The 22,164-nt window shown below is 42.7% G+C and overlaps 1 protein-coding gene across 7 annotated transcripts in view; it reads right to left on the bottom strand.

Annotated features, from left to right (window-relative positions):
* Positions 1-5,078: 5,078 nt before the first annotated feature.
* Positions 5,079-22,164, bottom strand: part of PEAK1 (pseudopodium enriched atypical kinase 1) — a 111,867-nt gene continuing 94,781 nt past the window's right edge. For all 7 annotated transcript variants that reach the window (XM_064388675.1, XM_064388676.1, XM_064388671.1 and 4 more), the window contains 2 exons: positions 21,156-21,904; positions 5,079-12,388 (listed from right to left, as the gene is read on the bottom strand). In XM_064388675.1, coding sequence (XP_064244745.1) covers positions 11,261-12,388; positions 21,156-21,904 — 1,877 coding nt within the window. In that variant the 3' untranslated portion in view covers positions 5,079-11,260. The remainder of the gene's footprint in view (positions 12,389-21,155; positions 21,905-22,164) is intronic.

Genomic DNA, 22,164 nt, shown 5'->3' on the forward strand with positions numbered 1-22,164 from the left:
AGCTCAATCCAGGCTGTACACAGAGCAGCGTGGAGCAGCTCTGCAGCCACCAGTCAGGCTCTCGGGCCAGTTCTCTGCTTGCCACAAGGTCCCCAGTCCTCTGGAGACTGAGAGCTGCCTGCAGCAGGACTGCCAGGTCTGGCAGTGCTTGACAGGTGCTGACAGGGACTTCCTTTGAGGAGACAGTGCTGCAGCTCTCATTTTCTTACAAACCCAATCTTGGGTCTGCATCTGAAGCAGGTAGTTTGTATCCACTATCTATTCCTGTCAAATTGGAAATAGTGCTGTAAAGATAGCCCTTCTAGCAAGGCAGGAGTTCTAAGGAGCCTTGGGCTGTTATTTCCCACCTGCCTCCCCTCTCCCTGCTCCTGATGCCTAATGGGGCCCATGGTGTGCTGCTCAGCAGATGGCTTTTTTCCAGTGCAGCAGTATTGGAAGGGTCAGCACAGCACAGGGGATCCCAAGCTTTACAGAGACACCTTTTGGCTACAGCAGAAGAAAGAGCCTTGACAGTTTGCTGTTTGCAAGTTGCCCAATAGCAAAAGGGAGATTTACACAGTGAACTGACATTTTCCAATGTGCTGTAACTCTCTGCCCACGTTCCCAAGTCCACTGGGGCTCTGTTCAGTGTATTTTACACTGATGTGGTGATGAAAGGTGTCATGCCATCTCAGAAGGGACCTCTGGGGGTGATAAGAACTGGATGTGCTCATCACACAAGGGCCTTTGAAGCTTCTAGTAGAGACTGCTTGAAGTCATCAGCACAGTACCACAGCAGATTTGGGAGTTAGGAAATGCAGTGCCTGCTACTCCCATTTCTGAGGGGTGCCGAGGCAGTTGACCACTGGACTCCTACTCATGTTAATGAGGCTCATTCCCAATGTCCTCTTTGTAAGAAAGGCTGCTCAGCAATACCTTGGAATTAGGCTGTGGGAAATTCCAAGTGGGAAAGCTGCTCCAAAACAGAGTTTCTCCTGCAAACCAGAGGTATTGACACCTCCCTGGGAGACAGAAGAGGATGCTGAACTGACAGAGGACACTAGTCTCAGTCCAGACGTGTATGGGGGCTGAAATGGTAGAGCAGCTTCACCTGGTACTCCAGGGCTATAGCTCTGAACCCTTTCTTTTGGGGCTGTATCTTGTTACTTTTGTGTTTGAGCAGCCATTATTAAAATCGACAAAACAAATTGATAAGTCTATAAAAATCATTCTGCAATAGATTTCATTGAAGGAGGCTGCCAAGTCGTGATGGATAGTTGTGAGTCAGTGGTGAATAGAATGCAAACAGAAATACTGTAGGAGATGGTTTAGTTGAACAGCCCTGGATTCCTGCATACAATTGTCCCCAAATGGCTTGCTGTGTCTTTTTTATACACTCCTTTGCCATGCTGTCCATCAGTTCCTGGATCTGTAGCATAGCAATTAATCTCTTCTTGTAAAGTGATTTAGGATCAACACAAAATTCACACTGCATTTTTATTATACTTCTGGTGAATGAAGAAAAATAAAACCCTTTAATTGTGACAGAACAAAAGCAATGTAACAAGTACAAATTCTTTAGGGAAGACAGACAACTGTGCCTAGGAAGTAGTCTTAGCTCAGTGTTTCCAGTTGCTGATTTGCAGGAAGAAGTAATTAATCACAAAATGAAATCTGTTCAAGATTAGCATAAATTGCAGAAAATTGTAAAAGACTCCAGATGGATTTGAATTATTTGAAAAAAAAACCAGACAAAACCACCAAAGGGAATGTTGAGTTGGATGAACACAGACTAATTCCTAGTAAAAAATAAGCAAAATATTTTTATGTGAACATCCAGAATTTTCAAGACTCTAAGCGTGGACGTGTCTGCCCAGCAGAAGCAAATAGGCTGCTGATGGGCTGTGGATGAAACACATTCTGCCATTTCTACAGAATGCTGTACCCTTACTCTTAGCCCCAGTCTGAGCCAAAACACCTCTAAAACCTACAACAGAAAAGGTCTCACTCAGAGCAAGGAAGAGATCAGGACTGTGTGCTGCAGTTCCTATGGAAGGAGATGTTGAGGGAGAAACACTTCATGCCACAGGGACATGATTTGAACAGTTCACTGCTGCAAAAGGGCCAGGGATGGTGAAGCTCTGGATGGTATTTAAACATTTGTAACTAATGCCACTAAACATTTGTCATGTAGCATCGACAACCTCTTCTGACTTCCTGTTGTGTCCTGTTTGAAGCTAAAGCACACCCTGGTGTCCTGTGATTGCAGCTTCAGCAATAACTCCTGTGCAAATACAAATGCATAAGATGAAGGACTAATATAGCAGAGCATACAAAACTTTTTTTTTCCAGTTATGTAAATGGAAAGAAGTTTCAAAGGAGACTTTCTTCCCTGGCCAAGAGAAGCTGCGTGACTGGCTCACAGGTTATGGGAATTTCCTTTTCTTTTGATGGTTGCACTGGTGGTTGTACATGGGCAGACTTCTGGCCCATTTCCAAGAGTAACTTGATTCAAATTTAGTGCCCATGTAGGAACCAGGAGAATTTTATTACCTTGATTTAATTCTTCATTTTCTTTACAAGAACATTTATGTCCTTCTGCACTTTGGAGAGGTGCAAAGTTAATAGCTTGCTTCTTGTAGATACACTGCAGGGATTTCATGTTTTTTAAGGGTAATCTGCTATTCACTGCAGTTTATCTGGATCATTAAGACTCCAGTGAAATCAGCCAAAACCTGGCATCTGACATGAGATCTGCCCCTCAGCCCCACTGCACACAAGTTCTGTCCCTGGGGCTGTCCTGTCTCACTGGGCTGTGCAGGGGAGCATGGGCTCCTCCCAGCACCTGTAAAACACCAGGCAGCAGCTGGAGAAGGAGCTTTCTGGGGATCTGCTGGTAGGGCTGGTGCTGACAAGAGCAGACAGGTAAATACCTGAGCAGGAAACCTCTCTATTCCTGATCCTTCACTTTTTGGAAGACAAGAAATAGTTTTGTGATTTTACCTTAAATTATTGCCTGTTACTTCCAGTGCTTCCTTCTGTACGTGTCCTGAGTCTGCCAGCTGCAATGTAACAAAAGTTCACTCTAATGACAGCAAAACAAAGGGTGAGAACAGGAGATGTAATAGAAAATGCACCTTTGGTAGCTATTACTTTGAGTTCTCTGATTTTACACAACCAAATCTGCCTCAGAGCCTCCGAGCTGCTCTCCCAGTGACTCCCCTGGTGCCTGTTTGCCAGACAATGACTTTTTGTTCATCTGGAAGCACTGAACTGACAGCAAGGAGCCTGCTTCCACCTTCCACTGGGGTGGGTTAACGAGCAGGCTTGAGTGCTGCCTCCTGAGACAGCAGCAGCAGCACCAAGTGCAGCAGATTTGAAGGCCCAACACTGTGTTTAAATGTGTATCTTTCTCCACAGAGCTACAAGGCAGCTCAGAATTGAAACTACAGCCTCTCTCTGCAGAGCAGTTTGCCTTGGGAATGGCTTCCACCAAAGCTGGTTAAAAGCACCTCTGGGCAAGGAGGATGCTGTGATTCCTGTGGGGCACCACAGAAGCTCATTAACTGGGGCAAAAGCAGCAGCCTGCAGAGCTCAAGTGATGCAGGGAGGCTTTCCACAAAAGAAAGGTTTATCCTGTTAGCACATGGCTCTGCTATTGGGTGAGTTTCTGAGCTGGTGAAAAATCTGATACAGACATTTTTGCATCAACTGAAACCAGGCATCTGTTCCACTTGTGTTCATGTCTGGCACAAGCTGAAACGAGAACGCCAGACTGCGACTGCTTAAGGACACCCACAAGAGAGTTTGCACTAACAGAACTAAATTAATTTCCAACAGATTTTAGTCAAACTAGTATAATTATCATGTCTTGACAAGGGTTCAGTCTATTTTTGCATATCTTTTCCCTGCAGAGTGATGATTGCCACTGACATAAATGGCATAATCGAACTCTGTTCAGCTGAAGTCCATTCCATGGCACTTTGTTGAAGTGAACAGGGATTACTGTGGCAAAGCCAAAGTATCTGTCAGGCTGTAAAACGTGCTGTGTATTTATGTGTGACACCTTTGGAGCCAGCTAGCTTTCTACATTCAAAGGGGTGAGGACAATAGCTTAAACTGTTTTTGAAAGGCTTTCATACAGCGTCTAAGGAATAAATGTGAAGGGCAGGTAGTAGTTACACTTCAACTAATTCTGATCATTGAAACTATGACATACCTGTGCAAAGCCACTGTGACTGTGGGGAGAACAGAGCCTGCAGGCTGTGTTTTTGGGTTGTTTTTGTTTTTCTTTCAAGAGTATCTGTGAGCAGTGTGATTGTCATGCAGAGGCACGGCGCTGCTCCGACGTATATGGTGTCATCTGTTCTACGCTAATAAATTAGCATCTGCAGCTACCATTGCTGCCTGTCAAACGTGGGTACAAAATTGAGCTGTTTGATCTCAGTGCCACTGAAGTGTGGCTGCACACTGCAGAAGATGCACATTATCCCATCTGTTTCCCACAGACCCTCCATCAGGTCGGATGCTTCAAGGTAACAGATCAGACACAATGAATTCCACCGCAGACGACTGCCTTGGAGGCACCTCCTGCTTTGTCCCTGCATGTAAAAATTTGACTTAAGAGTAATTTTATTCCTTCACAGCAGGTCATTTAAACCCTGTCCACTCTAGGGAAATTTCTAACTTTGGCTCAGCTCCTTACATGCCAAGGGTTGTCCCCAGTGTGGCCGTTGTCATTATCGTGCCAAGTCACTTCTCTCCAAGCAGGCCTTACCAGACTCTGGTTCAATCAACAGCAGCCACTGGTGGCCAGTTTATTTTTGGGCTGTTGCTGCCACTTGCCAGATGGAGCTGAACCAGTGCCAGCCATGGTGAGGCTTCCCGGGCAGATGCCAGAGGTGGGAGGTGGGGCAGTGTCCCTGTCCCCAGCATGGGCAGCTCTGCAGCTGGGTGTGGGCACCTGCCACACCTGCACTGCTGCTGCAAACCCAGCTGCTCGAGGAGTCAAATCCTCTGCTGCACTGGCGTTTGCCTCAGAAAAACACTTTCTGTCTAATTGCCTAGGAAGGGAGAAAAACAGGCAGTTTGATTTGGAGTGTAATAAAACTAGTTTATTTACACAGTAACATGAATGCCACGGAGTACACAGCAAAGTACCACAGCAAACCAGAGTGTAACTGCCCCTGATCACAAAGGAAGGCTTGAAGTTTATATACTTATTTATATAAAAATGTGTAAATATCAATATGAAGCACCAGATAAAGCAATGCAACCAGGAATTCCAAATACAAATTACCCACAAGAATGGAACTGAAAAAAGAAATTAAAACAAATTCCCTTATTCAAGGCATTTAAAGAAATCCCATTTATAAAAGTTCACTGATTTTGGAATCCCCAATTTAAAAATAAATTTCCCCCTTTTATTAAAAACAAGAACATATTCTTAAATGCTCAGCATAAGTAAGTTTTAAAAGAAAAAAACCCAAGAATTTCAACTGCAAAACCTTCTAATACCAACAATCCAAAGAACAAGGAAGCAGAAGTTTTGAGTCATTTTTGAAGAGGTGTTATTTATGAAACTACTATATTAAAATTTACACACTCTTAAAATATATATTATATATACAATATATAATATATATATATTTTCAAGCAAAAAGGGGCAAAGAATACTTTTGGGATAAAAAATTTATATACATACATATATATTAAAACATGCCCACATGCACTCATATATATATATATGTATGTATATATATATATTTATGAACAAATATTTATTCCATATAAAAAAAAAACAAACTCCAACCTCTTCTAAATCCCTGAAATCTTCCCCTTAAATTTATGGAAAAAAATCTTTATAGTCTGAAGTAAAAACCAAATTCTCAAATTCTGCAGAGTGGTAAAATGCTTATGTACAGGTAAGTTGAGTATTTCTTTTCTCACTGGCAACTCTGCTTGATCTGAAAGCATTCTGTGGTTTCCAGGTAAATGCTGAGTGGAGTACCAATGCAAGGAGACTTACAGGAAATGATTTAAATTACATTCTACACCTACTCAAAATCACCATCCTTCTAACACTGCATCCAGGTCAGTAAGAAAATCCATACAAATGTCTGCCAGAAATTCTCTGCAGCACAGCAGGGAAAAAGACTTGCTCCTTCTTTTGGAGTTGAGGGTGCCCTTGCGACATTTCTCCCCAGTGTTTTGAGAAGTATTTTTTGTGTATTCTTTGCTTGAAGTCTTTGTAATCCACATGATTGTTTACAGAATATTTCCACAGGTGTATTTTTGTAGAGGTATTTAAAATTCTGTTCTGTACTTTGATGTCATCTTACTGCATAACTAAATCACAGTCACATCTCTCTCTGTGCTGGCTGAGGGGCTCTGACTGTGCTCCAGGTCTTACAGGAGTTTTAGCAGAACCAACACCACCTCTGCAAATCAGAGTAAAACTGATGGTCTAGTCATGCAGTAAAGTACTGTTTGTACTGAGAAACAGTCAATTTAGAGAAAGGGGGAAAAGAAAGTGCATTAAAAGGTCTGACTCAGTTTCTATTGTATCCCTCAGAAAACTTAAAATTGATTTAAATAAAAACAGGATAATTTATTTTATATTTACATAAGGATTTGTTATTACAAACAAAAAAAATTAATTTAGATGGGAATCTCACAAGAATTCAGAACCAGATACATTTTATTTCAGCAGCAAATACATGTTAAAAATTAAGGACCTACAGTACAAAGCTGCTGAATAAATTCTGCAGGTAGTTCAACCCTAACACACATATTTTATTTAAATAATATATTTTTCTCTATAGAAACGTGTAGGAATTCTCTTGTATTGACATGTCAAGATGATCCATTCATACTTTGTGGGTGGGATGTGTGGAGCATAAAAGATTTAAGGTGGAATATTTTTGTAAATGCTACCTGCACTCTTCTCTGTGGGGCAGCATCATGGTATCCTGGCTGGAGTTACTGATTTCATCGGTCTGAATACTGAAGTGAGACCAGGCTTCAGTATTTGGACATTCCAGGGGCTCCAGAAGAAAATTCTGGATTCCCTCATTCCTAAAAATTTGTAGGCAAGCTTTTACCAGTAGAGTCCCTTTATATTCACCTGGTTATGCATATTGACTGGATCAGATCTGAGGTTTGACAGACAATTAGTAAGAAGTAATTCCCACTGAAGAAATACAAAACTAACCCACTTTCCATATCACCTCAGGAGCAGCTCTTGCAGCCCTCCTGTTTGAAGAGAGGTTTGCATTTCCCACCACAGCCCAGGGCTGGGGTGCAGCAGCTCCACCACCTGCACCAGGAGCAGCACATCCCCATCCCGCGCGGACTCTGCAGCAGATTGTCGGAGCAAGAGGCTTCTCCTGATGCCTGGCCAGGCTGGAATAACTGCCTTGGTATCCACTGGTATTCCCCCTGATCCAGATCCCAAATCTGAAAGCCCACAGTTTTATTACTTCAGGTTTATGCTGTACTACAAGCAACTTAAAGGAACCTGTTCACACAAATCTTATGGAATAGATCAACCCAGTATCATACAAAGTACAGCATTTAATTTTGTAAAGTCTTGTGCATCTTTACATGGGCAGTATTATTTCTAGGGCTGTTATGAAAAGAGTAAGATTTCCACCAACTGACCAGCTACATTTCAGGTTTTTGACAAGGCACTAAACATTGTGAATCCAATCACTGTGCTCTCTCTGTAATATTAGAGAGGGTTTTAATGGCTCTAAAAGGATCAGAAACCACTCATCATAATTCTTCAAACAAGCATTTGATTTTTCCAGGAATTAGTTTCCACTGGAAAAATCTTTAGAGTTCATGTTAAAAATATTTGAATGACAGCTTTTATTAATAGAAAAATATATATTTACAGACAATACTGTTATCTTAGACTTGCAGCTCTTCCTATTTCTTGAGCTCAACTGAAAGTGCGACATTGCTAAAAAAAAAATTCAAGATCTGTGCATGTATTCAAGTACGTTCTAACATGCACAGCCAGGGGTTTTGTTCCTGCCATACACAGGATCCTGTTACAAACAGAGCGGGTTTTTTTCCTTTTGCTTAGCAATTATGCTGTAGCATTCTTAGGATTTGTTTACAATCAGTTTAATGCATACATTCTTGTGTATTTACGTGGCACAATCTGGTGCCAGGATGGAGAACCACCACAAACACAGTTGCAATCATCAGTTATGGGCAGATCTGCAAAGTCAGCCTCAAGCTCCTCAAGGAAGAACTCAGGCCAGATCAGGTTTGATTACATTGGCCATTCTTTCTTTTTTAAAGAAAAAACCACACAACATTACAAATTGCTAAAGTTTACCCAGTGCTGCACAAGAAAGAGGTTGGGAGTGAACATCTATCCATGCTTGATTATACTGCAGAGCTAAAATGAGTATTGGTTCATCACAAAAGATACAAACTGAAGTTAGATAGCTAGAGATACAAAGGCGTTGGACCAGCTGCATTAACACGTACGGCTGTACAACATTCAAAATCCAACTTTGCATGTGCGTGTTGACATCAAAGCGGCAGCAGGAACGCGTGTCCCTAAACATGGGAACACCCAGAGGCTCCCAGGGATTGCCCCACTGCAATGCCAAGTGGTCCAACAGTTACTCCTATACCTATCTGAGCTAGCTGGGAAGTCAGGTGCACACACACACCACGCAACAAACACAGAACCAGACCACAGAGAACAAGAAGCCCGCTGGCAGCTCAGCACACTGTCACTAACAGCTAGTAGGTAGTACACAAGTGACTTGCCATGCTCGGTGTATGTGAACTATGGGAGCATTGCCTTCCTGTGTCCAGATAAAGCAGGGCTGCACTGAACAGGAGATTCTTTGTAAAGGTTCTTCTACAAGCTGCTCAGCAGTAGTGCAGAAACTTTCTTTCCTGACGCAGAGGAAGTACTTCAACTACACACATTGCACTTGGGCTTTTAATGCACTGTCCTGTTTTTCTGCATCAATGCCACCATCCTAACCTTCTTGCCAAAAAGAGAAAGAAAAACATACATATCACATTAAAATATATTATCCTTATCCTTGCCTGATCCTTCACTGATACAGGTGAATCAAACAAAAGAACAACCAGAAGTTTCAAAAAAATCTTTCGAAAGGCAACGAAGACAGTCTATACTACAGCACAATCAATGTAGGCTTCCACACGCCATCAGCTGAGCTCTGAGAGGTGCAGAGCAGAATGACACAGACACGCCCTCGATGTGCGGCGTGCATCCAGAGCTACTCTCGCTGACTTTAAGCCTGCAGGACTGTTTGTTCAGTTTCCATGCATGTGGTCCAAGAATGCGTATGTTGTATAAAGTGGCTATTTGTTTCAAGGCTGAAGTGAATTGATTCCTCACAGTTTTAACAATTAAAATGGAACATCAATCCATAAAAAGAACACATGGATATCTGTGCATTTATGTGCCAGGAAAGTAAAGGAAGGGGCTGCAGATCTAGCATCGGGTAAAGGCTGGTGTGTAAAGTGAACACTGTAATGTACAGCTTTAAAAAACAATACAAGAATTGCACATAGATCCAATCCATAGGAGAGAAGCACAGGCTCATGACTACGGCTGTCTGCTTTCCATCACCCAGGTCAGAATATTCAGGATTGCTTTTCCCTCTGCATCCAGATCCATTCTTCAGAGCAACTCAGGAAACAACTCCTAGCCTACCAAAACTGAGCAAGGATAATGTCTGTCCAGAGGTTCCATGGGAAACAGCTGTTAGGGCACAGAAGGAAGTCAGCAGTGGCCTCTAAAAGTGAAAAAGCTCCTTCAAGTTGAGGTTTTAAAAATTCTGACTCTTCAATCCTCACTAATTCCTGCTCTAGTCCACAACTCTGTCTGTGATGCTCTTTGAGCTCTTCTGACAACATTCCATTTTTAGGGTGTTGTCTGTAGCAACATTAGAAAACACTGGTTGCAACAGGCAAAGATGATGGGCAGAGATGGCAGCCAAGCACTGCTGCAGGAAACGTGGATCATGGTGCTGCTGGTCGTGGCTGCCAAACTTAACAGCTCCCTCAATAATTAAACAACAGAGTTTTTGCCCCCTTGTTTTCACCCTTCAGAGAACTGTGTCTGCATTAAAAGTATCTCCATGCTGCCTGTTAGCTACACACAGACAAGCTCTCAACATTTCTATCTCCTGCCAACAAACCTGCAGAGCCAATTTCAGTCTCACTTTGCTGTATGGCATAAGTGACAAGAGCAAACCAAAACAAAACAGAAGAGGTGGCTTTTATTTTCATCCCTGATTCATAGCAGTGATTGTCAGAGAAGGCTACGTATGTCCCATCCATTCCAAGTCAGGCTTTAGTGCTTTTTGCGATGGAAGGGGAATTTCAATGGTCCACCAAGTGTTGTATTGTTCTTGTATAAATGTGGTTATGGCTACAGTACATCAACAGTCCAGACTGGTGAAAGTTGCCTAGGAAACAGGATAGATAAAGTGTGCATATTCTGCTTTTTAATGCACAGGTCTCAAGCTAAGGGTAATGGTGTGATTAAGGCAGCATTGATGAAATCGTGGATCCATGGTTAGAAGGGATATGGGTAGGCAGTGAGGCAGAGGAGGAGGGAAGAGGACTGAACACAGGTTCTTACTGCTCACTGACACTTGCCATGCTCAGTGGAAAAACCACATCTGGGGAGGAAAGTACAGGTGTAAAGCATAAGAGAAAGATCAGAACCTGTTTGGTTGAGACCAAAGGAAAGAGGAGCACAGCCTGCTTGTGGGGGACTGATTAAGCTGAGAGGAGATGTGTGGTATGTGGAGTGACAGCAAATGAGTGTTTTGTGGCATGGTGGATAATTCATCTCACATTCACCACTAATCCGTCTCTGCTTATGGTCACTGCTATTCACTGCTCAATGCTGCGTAGGAAATGACAGAAACTACCCAGAAGAGGAGGGCAATTTGTTTACTGCAGTGGTAGAAATAGTGGTATCAAAGCTTGCTCTCCTTTTCAGCCAGATATGAATCAAGTTACATACTGTATGATCCAAATGCAGTCGTGTATGTGATCAATCCCTAGCAGGCCAGGCAAAAAAGTAAAGTTTCTGTCATACTTAGTACAGGATGCAATTTCTCCAATTGGAACCTATTTGCTCAGAGGTGCTGGCTTTGTTGTCTAGGCTGTTTTGTAACAATTGTACAAAGTGTGAGCCCTAGTGCAGGCTGGAGTGAGGGCTAGGGCAGAGGTGGGGATGCTTCACGAAAAGCAATGGGCTCTACAACTAGTGCTGCTTCATGAGCCTCACAATGCGATGAAGTGAGTCTGTAGTGGCAAAAGCCAGATACTGACAACAAAGCCAGTCTTCCAGAATAATTCCACAATCCCTCTCAAAGGACTTCTCTGCAAACTTGATCATTAACAGCGTCCTTTTTATATCGAGCCAGTTCTGAAGTATAGCATCTCTCCGTGAGGGGTTGGAAGATGTACTGAGGGCATGGAACAAGTCTTCACGTGGACCCCAAAGCAGACACTGAAGGATTCCTTTGGCTTCTGATATCAAGATCCTCTCCGAAGGGTTGGGATTCAGCAGGCAGCTGGCAAGCTGCTGAAGCCCTTGAGAGTAGAGGGAACGGCAAGGAATCTTGGGGAGATCAGCACAAGTGTACTCCTTCTCTTTCAGCTCTGGATTCTCATCAAAGGGGTTGGGTAAGTGCAGCATTTCATAGATGAGGATGCCAGTCTGGAACTCATCACACTTCTTGTACTGCGTTGCAGTGATGATTTCCGGAGCCAGGCGGGACTGATCCCGTAGCACCTCGGGATCCACCATGTGACTCTTCTGCTTGGCCTGGGAGAAGTTGCTCACAATTAATCTGGCTGGGCAGGCAGTGTTGGGATTGGGCTCTGTGGCCTCGGGGCTCAGGGGGCTGCCTCCCGCTCTGGAGTGCACCAAGAGCAGGTTCTCCAAGCGCAGGTCACAGTGCGTGATGTGGTAGGGCTTCAGGTGCTCGAGGCCCAGGCACAGCTGCAGCAGCAGCAGGCAGACCTGTCTCTCGTACAGGTCGGGGCTCTTGCTGTGCCGGGGCGCGGACTCGCGCACGAAGTCGGCCACGGTCAGCTGCGGCACCTCGCGCGTGATCACCACCACGCGGCTGCGCGGCCTGCCGGGGCTGTCCCCGCGCGAGGCCTCCGCGCTCTCTCCGTTCTTCTGCTCTGCTTCTTCCTCCTCTCCTTCCCGCTCTTCCTCCACGTCCGGGGCGTCCTCGTCCTCCCACGGAAGGAGGCGAAGTGGCACTTCAGCCAGGAAGTGGCCACAGTCCTGCTGGATGTTGAAGTTGATAGCCAGGCTCTGCCGGATGGACAGGCTGTGGTAATACTGCTGGGATTCCTTCGCCTTGCTCTTACAAATCTGGGGGAAATAAACAGAACAGACATAATTCTTTAATTCCTCAATTCTATATAATTTTTAATATGTACTTTGTTGATAGGATCTCCAGTCTAGGCCTAAACATGAGCAATGAACATTTTTTTAATGAACTGACCTTGGCAGCCTGTCTTAAGGCACCCAAACAGCTCTCATTGGCTAGTAAGCAACTGCAGAGCAATACATGCAGGCTCTCTCCCTCTGCATAGATGATCCAATGAAAGTACAATTCTGCTTTTTAATCAGAACAGCAGCTGATACATGGTAAATGCACAGCAAAGCTTTTTTTCAGTTATTAGTTTACCTGTATCATTTTATTGCAAGTTCTCTCAGCTTCGTGTGAAGCTTGAACAAGGTAAAAAATCAATAGCAATAGGGGATACAAAGAAATATGCATAAAGTATTTGACCAAACGCTTGCACACGGCTGAGTTAGCATGGCAGAACAAGTCAGCCCCTGCAGCTGGGGACTGATGTTTGCTCCTTGCCCGTTGTAACTGGAACTGAAATGCAAGAGCTGCAGCAGTGTGCCTGCAGTGAGGGGTGCATGTGTGCATGGCTCAGGCTGCTGCCAGACAGACTCGGCTCAGGTGATGAATGGACACTCAGTAGAACATTGTACCTTAATTGCTTTCAATCAGTTATCAAGATCCAAAATATGGTTTGGTTTTTTGCCATATATACTGTATTTATGTCCAGAAGTATCTTGTTGATATATACATTATCAACACAGTAATTATCCTTATTAATTGTTTGCACTCCCATAACAACTGGCAGCTCCAACCTCTGACAAAAGTCACTGGACAAGCCCTATTAGGGCCTCTGTTTCTAAGGCATTAACTGATTAAAATTACAAAGACTCAGCTGTCTTGACCTTTGCATATTAACCTTAGTTCTACTAAATTCAGAGAGATCATTCACAGCATGTTAGGTTAAGTGTATGTTTTAATCTTTTACATGGTTAGAGTCTAAATATTCACTTGCTGTAATGCACCAACAGGTTTTGAGTGCAAAGCTCAGAGAAGAAAAAAGAGAAAGTCATCTCTCTCCAGATGAAGCTACAGCTTCCCTTAGCTCATCTCTGAAACCAAGGAAAGCCAGATAACCAAGGTCAGCACTTGTTATACACAACCACCACCACCAAGAAACCCAGATCTCATCCCAGCCCCAAATGTAAGCATTAGGTGACTTTTCTTCCTGTTTCTCATTCTTCCCCTTCTCAGAACATCTGCAGCTAAGTTATAAACCTACCTTTCAGTAACACACACATAGATGTTTCATATTTTACATGCTTATGTGGTTAAGAAATATAAATGTGAGATTTAATCTTTTATGGTAGCTGATCAGAAAACTGCATTGTCAGATAACCACAAACAAAATTTGTACCAACATTCTGACTGCCCTCTTGTCTTTGAGACTCTGCATATTTCTATACTTCACAAGCACTTACATTTCCCTACTCATGTACACTAAAGCTGCCTGTTTATAACTGCCACAAACCCACAACACTGATTTGGAAAATGCATTTTCTAGTCAATTTTATTTATGAGAGGAAATGTTGATCCTTACCCTGTTTACACAGTGGCTTTTGCTCATTTAAATTTTCAGATGTATTTTACCCTGTTAAGAGGTGAAGTGAGTTCTCAGTGGCATGTGTGGCCCCAGTCCCTTCTCTCAAGGGTTACAGAGGCAAAAATATAGTAATAACCTTTGAATTATATAGAAAAAGAAAATGCCAGTTGATTGTCTTTGAGACTGAAGTCCCCAGATTGATTAAATACTTAATACTGCACAGAAGACAGAACTAGAAAAGCTATATAGACAGACTCATATATATATATATATATATGCTGAATGTACACACATGGTGTGTATCAAATCTGACTGGGAGAAGAGCTATTAAGGAAAACAAAATTGTTCCATCTTCTATGCCCTTCAAGTCCATGGCCTTTTTCTTGCACAGCCAGCCATGGGAATACTCAATTCCAACTGCAGAAAAGGTTCAGCATGTTGTAATTCAGCCTTTAGTTTTTAAAAATACTTAAGTGACCTAAAAAAAACCCCAAAAAACAAACAAACCAAAAAAACCCAACAAAAAACCTCATTCTGAAAGTTTAATTTTAAAGTCAAGTTTACTTGCTGATAAAAAATGTTGAGAACCACAATTGGCCTTAGCTACTGCTCTCTATTTCTTAATCCACGGAGGATTTCTAGTGCCACCAGTCAGCCAAAACTGATACTCTGCTAGGAATATATAATCCACAAAGTATGTGCTCTGAAAACAATATGCACATCTCAGTTTGGTAAATATAAGGCTTTTTTAAAAGTTTATGGAAAGGATTTTCCCTTGACAACAGAAAAAAAAGCGCAAAGGAATCAAGACTTTCTCCTAGTTCCTAATTTTAGCCCTAGGAAGCCTCTTTTTCCTCCTTACTTCAGAGAATGTTCTCAAAGTTTCAGTTAAAGCTGGAGAGAGGATCTCACCCCCCAAAATCAGCTTTGGTTCCCTCACTTTAAGCACGGCTGATCCCAGAACTGTGAGTACAGAAGCACACCCTCTCCCCTGCTTTAGGGATGTGGTGATGCTTTCTTCTCATCAGAAATGGCTGGCCATGCACATCAGCATCCAAAGGCATCCAGCTGTTGGTGCAGAGGATGTTCCTCCTGAGCCAGTGGCCTGCAAGGGCAGTCTCCATCCCTGAGATGACCTCTCCAGCCTACTAAACCCACCCTAAAACAGTTCTGCTTCTCTATCTCCTTTATTTTTCTTTCCACTATTCAATCTTAAGTCAACTTCAAATTAAAGTGACAGCCCTTCTCCTTGTTGATTGGCCAAAAACTGATTCCTGATTCCCATCCTTGAATATGATATCTTTACAACTGGGGAAAATGTAACATTTTCTATCTTCTTTGTTTGTTTTTGAAAATACCCAGCCCTTACTTCTCCTACCTTTATTCCTAACCCTCTGATTTGTGGTGCTCTTTCTGGATTCTCCCCATCTATTACATCTTTCTGAAGAGTGGTACCTATAATGAGCTCAGTATTGCAACTGTGGCCTCTCCAGCTTTCAGCAGAACAAAGCTTTGTGTCCAGTGATCCTCAGAACACTTTGCAGGAAGAAAAAGTTACATTACTAACTCCCTGTGTTCTTGAAAACATTCAGAGCATTGTCCACTCTAAAGTAGGAAGTCACAGCAGGGCCAAACTTTCCCCAAAATCAGTTCTTAAATTTCATAGGTCTTGCTTCAGACTCCTGTCTATATCAATAAAACAGAATTTAAGTTATCAACAAACCAGACATTAAATAATAAATAGAATTATGATTAAAACTGATACTAAAATCACTGCATTCATTAAAAGAGATTTTCCCTCCTAATTGTGCTGTTAATATGGGGAAAAAACCTCTAATCCCACAAATGGCCAATTGTGATGGATTTTGGACACTTCCACTTCTCTTGTTTAATACAGAGAAGTAGATGGGTACATATCTACAATATCTACAGAGACAAGAGAGCTGAGATCTGATTCCAGATGTATTTTCTGCTTCTTGCTTTTTGTTTACAAACACCATGAAGTGAGAAGAGGCAGAGGCAGCTGGGTTATTTCAGGCTGATTAAATTGCTGACTACACAAACACTAAAATTTGTACACTGAGCACTCTGCAGTTGTTGGGAGGAAGGGAAAGCTGGGCTTTCTGGAGGCAGCACCCAACCTCAGAGTGTGGTAACAAATCAGACACCTGTCTGAATTCACAAAGCAGTTTCTAGAGCACAGACCTGCAGTGATCTGGTGTTCCTTTAACTGTGGCTTCTCTTCAGGTAAGTCTTGGGGTTTTACATTGCACTATTCAGATTCTTCTACATTGCAGGTTCTACTCAGAAGTCTACTTTATATTACCATTTTGCAACAGAGTAGTAAATACTGGTGTTTAAGACCATCAATGGGCAATTATTCTCACCCAAGCCTTTTGTCCTGGAATAACTCCACTATCACCTGAAACTACCATCTGAATGACAAAGATTTTAAACTTTCAAAATGGTTTGAGCTGGAGTCTGAGTTATGTGACTGAAGTCAGTATTTACATTTGAAAAAAATTTAGGGAACAAATAGTGAAATTTATTGGCCTTCCTAGCAAGTATTTTCAACTGCTGGTGATGAATTGCTAAAGGAGTGCACACAGAGCTGCTTTTCTGCTTGTGATGGTTAATTCTGTGTCAAAGCTGGGGAAAAAATATATAGCCTAATTTCCTTTGCATTTTAAAAGCTTTTTTCTGTTCCAGACATCTACTCAAAAAGATGGAAATCCTGTTGCCTTTTACATAGAGAATATGCTGAACACCTCTTTTTTGGCACAGGAAGAAAAGGTGAAAATACTTTGACTAAAACAATAACACAGAAAGTAGGCTCAATGAGTCATTTACTATTTGCTTTCATGAAATACATCCAGCTGAGCTATGAAGATATGGTATGTGATAACAGCTGAAAGGAAGGTGTTGATAAGGGCTTGGCCAGCCTTATGTCATGAGCTGATAAAGAGCTGGTTGCTCAAAAGATGAAGCAATGTTGGTGAAAAACCCTTCCATATGATGCAAGAAAGCAATGAGGAAAAAGGAGAGTACAAGTAGGGAGGAATGCAAAGTATCCATGTTCCTTTTCACTGGAATGCACTGTCATCATGTATCTTTTCCTTAATGCATCCACATGTCACATTTATAGGGACAGGACAGGTTTCTTTATGCTCTGCCATTTCAATTTTCCTCAGTGCTCCTAGCCCAAGGAGCAGGAGTTGAACATTTCAGAGCTTCTACAAAATGTTCTGCATTAGCTTTTCTTCTTCCTTTATGAGTCCCGTGGCCTGCAGTGCCATCAGCTGACTCTCACTTCCCCAGCAGGGAATCTCATTTCCACTCTGTCCCATGCATTTCACACAGCATCAGTGAACTTACAGCACGAGGAGTATTGTGGGAAATGAATTTACAAGCGCTGAAAATGAGAAACACAGAAGATCACAAAGACTGAACCATCTGTGCCACTTTGTTGTATTGCACAGAGGGACAACTGCAAATGAAATTCTGTGTAGAATGAAAGCTTGCTAATCCCAAATTGATAGCTTGTTCTTGGCACAACCTTGTTTTCCAAGGAGGCCAGTTTGATCTCTGATTGACCTCATTTTCTTGATCTGGCCTTGGAATAGAGCTTTGACTTTTTAATGATGTGCCAAAACACAAAATTCTGTTTTGCTGTGACTGAACTGGGAATGGGCTGGAAGTTGAATGTACATTGCTTTGTTTTGATCTGAAGCACAAAGTTCTGGGACAACCTTTAACAATCCTTCTGATAGGAAGCTGCACTAGGAAACTGGATTACCAAATAAAACCACCTTAGCACACTGTGACAAACTAAACATGATGAGGAAGTAATTGTCAGCTGCAATACAAAACTGCCAGCCAAGTTCAGCCCAGTGCTGCTTACTTCTGCATTCCTGTGTTTTATAGCTGGGACACAAACCTTACCAGGAATCCTAAGCTTTTACTGCCAGGAGAACTTCTGCTGCCCTGCAGCAATGAAAGCAATTCTCACCCAAGAATTCTCTCTGCAATTCCTGCTGCCCCACCTGAGCAGCATTGCCACACGTGCCTGTGGCCAGAGCCAGCTGGGTTTATGGCTGTGTGGACTCTGAATCATGGCTTCTGTGAGTCAGCCTGTGACACTGGACAGCGTCTGCTTTGGGAGTTTAATTCTGAAAGTGGAACCAGTTTATGTCACTGACACAGTAGTTGTAGTGTCTGTTTTCCTTCTGAGTAATCTTATTTATTTACTTTTTAATAAAAGACGTCCCTAGCACACCAGTGCCTTATTCAATTTGTGTCAGGACACTAAGAACAGAACTCCCCCAGTCTGCTGTGACAAAGAGCTGCTGCTCTCTGCTGCTTTTACTTTGGTGTAACCTTTTCACCACATATTTGGAATTACTGATAAGACTGTGGTTTCAGGGGAATGTTTATCCATATTGCCCCAGATCTACCAACAACTTAGAAGGTGGTACTGCACTAGGTGAAAGAAAAACACCTCAGGAATTTTATGGAAACCTTTCTTGAAAGGGAACTTGCATTTTTCCATTTGAAAAAGTACTTTTCTGATCACGACTTATGTACTCCTTTTATTTCTAATGTTTCAGTCAAAATAATTTCCACATGGCTTCCTGCAGCTATTTTTGCACTGAGTGTTTACTAGCAGATTAGGTGAGAGTTGAAGCAAAAAGCATAATAAAGTGCTGTGAAACAACACACTCCTATGAATGTTTCCTCTTATATCCACCCCAACAGAACAAGTTGTGCTCGTTCTCCACCAAATTTATCAGAGCATCTTTTACTGGTGAAACCACCAGAATGGAAAAGTGCACTGGTACGTTCACCTCTACAAATCATTTATTGTTCTAAATTTAATTCAGCAGTGTTAAATGGTCAAAGCTGAATTTTTAACAATGTTTTGTAATTATATTTTTGGAGATAGAATATTAAAATGCCAATTTTATGTATCAAGACTATTAGCACTGTTTGGGGGTGAATCTCTGATTTTTTACAAAGAGAATAATAATTTAAAAAATCTCATTATGACATTGTTTCTCAGATCTAATATTAAAATTATAAAACTTAAGAACTGTCTGAATTGTTAGCCAGTGTTGCTTGGGTAGTTCTGCAAAATTCAAAAGAGCTACATTAATTTACGCCATCCAGAGATGTGGCTCCATATACCATTTGAAAGTGTATTTCTAAGACTTGATCTGAAATAAGAGGAAGACTGTTTTGGATTCAATTGGCACACCAGTAATTTTCATCTCACTGCTTTTTCCACTCTGTTTTGGGGACGAGGGATTTAAAGTGGCAGGAAGACATAGGTTATTTGTTGAAGGTAGATTACTGTGTAATTTGGCTCACACAAAATACACCCATGGTAGTAAAAACTAGCATATTTGTTAAAGCTAAATTCCCCAAATCTCTGCGTAATGAAACAGCAATCTGTGGTTATGAGCTTTTGGACAAATCTGATCCTGGACCAATGGCTTATAAGTCAAAGATCAACTTGGGGCCAATACCTTCCTCTGTCACAGTAAATGCCAGGGGGGTATTTTCAAGAGGAACTTTTCCTCTCACCCTAACAGCACAACAGCTCCTGGTGACCTCTGACTCAAGGATATTTTGTGGATACTTCACTCGCATCTATTACCATGCAATAAAGCTTGTTAGTCAGAGAACTATTTTTAAGAAACCTGAATTATGAAAAAGAAAATGTAGCACCTATTTGACCATGTTACCCTGCTGTTCTTTCTTCTCTCTGGCTTCCTACAAGGGAAATGTATTTTCTGGCTGTATACAAGGGAATGTCGTGGGGGACACACCAATGACACAGGTCTTGCCTGTCAGGGAATATTGTAAAGGCACATCTGTGATGTGCAAAGACATATCCCATCAGTGATAACTCAAAGCTGCCCATATAGAAAATACCACTTTGGGCCCTAGAAGCAATCATTTTGCATTACTGTATTAAAGCAAAAGCCTCCAAGGCAGCCATGAGCAGTGCCAGATGCTGATTCTGGAGCACAGCTCACTGCCACATACGCTCATGGTCTGGCTCTCCTTGGCTGCTCTGTACCACTGGACATGGCAGCTCCAAGACATCGTACTTCATTTCACATCTTTTCCAATCAGAAGTCCTTAATAATTAATGCAATATAAATGGTTAGACCCAGATATCTGCATTAAAAGATACCTTTCAGGCCTCAGAAAAACATATTAGCTGCACCAATCTTACCGTTCAGTTTTTCATATCTTATTTGTAAACAGTCATGCAGGACTGGTAATAACATTTTGTTCCTGTAAAGCACCACCCTTGTGAGAATGTCAGATATAAGGAATAACAGCTCAGGCCTCACACATCTGTGTCAGGCAATAAATGTTTTATCTCAGTTTCAACAAGGAGGAGTCAGAAGTTCAGTGATTTACTCAAGGTCACACAGGAAGCCTGACAGTGCTATGAGTCTCAGCTGTCCTTCTCACTATCTTCCCACCAGATAAGCATTGAGAAATGCAAAGTTACAGCACTCAGAAAGAACTACCTATATAAAAGTCCAGGAAATAACAATATCTCGTGAGATAGCTGCCAGCTAGGCACTCATATATTAGCAGTAAATCTAGTAAATCTTATTTCTTTAATGTGTTAGCTGAAGAATTTATAGGGCAAACACTGATGGCTAGGCAGAGCTTCTGAAAGGCTGGTAATGAGCACTGGTGAAAATCTAAGACCTCGTATGGGAACAGAAAGGTCTATTACCCTAGAATTTACATTTAAAATTACATGGCTCTGAAAATGGAGAACTTTTCAATTTCTTAGGAAACCTTTCCTAAGTAGGAGTGATGATTTAATTTCCTCTGCATGCAGGTGAATCAAAGGATTTCGTTACTGTGAGCTTCCAAAAAACTGCTGACACACGTTAAAAGAACACCGTTTTTCTTTCACAGTGTCATTAAGCAGTGACCACAGTAAAGACTAAGACGTGTTGATTTCTCTTTCAGTAATTTTGGAGCTGCAATAAGAACACGCAATTAAACAGCAGGTACCAGTGGCACAGATGGGTGTGGACAGAAGGAAGAGCCTGTATCTTGGGAACCTCTCTTCTCAGCCATGTGCCAGCAGCAGCCCTGTCACTAGGGGATGTGGGGCTGTCCCACGTGCGCTCCGCAGCCCCTCGTACCTTGACTGCGTAGTTGTTGAGCGGGTCCTTGGCGTAGGAGGCGGGGTAGTACACGGCGTCGCCCGCCTCGCAGCACGGCTTGTCGCTGGTGAGCCGGAAATCCGACCAGCTGTCCACCCCGAAGCGCAGCTGGTCCTTCTGCCCCGCCATGAACAGGTCCTCACATTTCAGTGCCAGCTTCTTCAGCGAGTCAGCGTGCAGGCTGCGGATTTTGCCCACCACCTCCTCTCTGTTCTCGATGCCCCGGTAAAGCGCCTGTCTCTGCGGCTTCTGGACACCGCGGCCCTGCCGGGGCTGCGGGAGGCGCCGCCCGCTCAGGGACTCCATGCTGTTGGAGCACCGCTCCTTAATGCTGCCGGTGGTCAGGCTGGAAACGCTGCTCGTGGCCGAGGTGGCCGCCCTCGGCTTCTCTGCCGGCCTGTCCAAGGAATCTCCCGACTCGTTGTCCAGGATCTTGAGCTCCAGGCTGACCGAGGAACAGGCGCTGCTTGCTTCCCAGTTGGTGTCGATGTCGTAGGTGGGGTTGGCCATGAGGCACAGGTTGTTCTCCAGAGCCTGTTTCTGGAGATCTCGCGGTGTTGGCTCCGTGTTAGCTCTCAAAATTGTTTTCTTTGGCAGTGGAGGTGGTGTTGGCTGCAAGCTGTTCGCTGTCTCCTGGTCTGCCAGCCCTCCAAAGGCAATGGCATCATCCAAAGCTCCCTTGGGTTGCCTGGGCTGTTTTGGAGGGATCATAGCTGCTCTGGACTGCCCTGTGGAATAAGATAATAGTAAAAGAAGATTAAAGTACGTCATATGTGCTGCTCCTGTTTGCACTCTGCAAAGAAGTTTAAGGCAAAATCCCCCAAAATCCTAACTAGGACCTGGCCCCCCAACATTTCAAAAACCCCATGATACATATATGAAAAGATGAGCTAATTACAAAGTAAATTACCAAATCAGCATCATCTATATCTAATTACATCCAGCCAGCCTTGATTTGACCTTGGCATAGATACTGAAATCAGCTTCA

The sequence above is a fragment of the Passer domesticus genome, chromosome 14, assembly GCF_036417665.1.
Source record: "Passer domesticus isolate bPasDom1 chromosome 14, bPasDom1.hap1, whole genome shotgun sequence".
Classification (NCBI taxonomy): Eukaryota; Metazoa; Chordata; class Aves; order Passeriformes; family Passeridae; genus Passer; species Passer domesticus.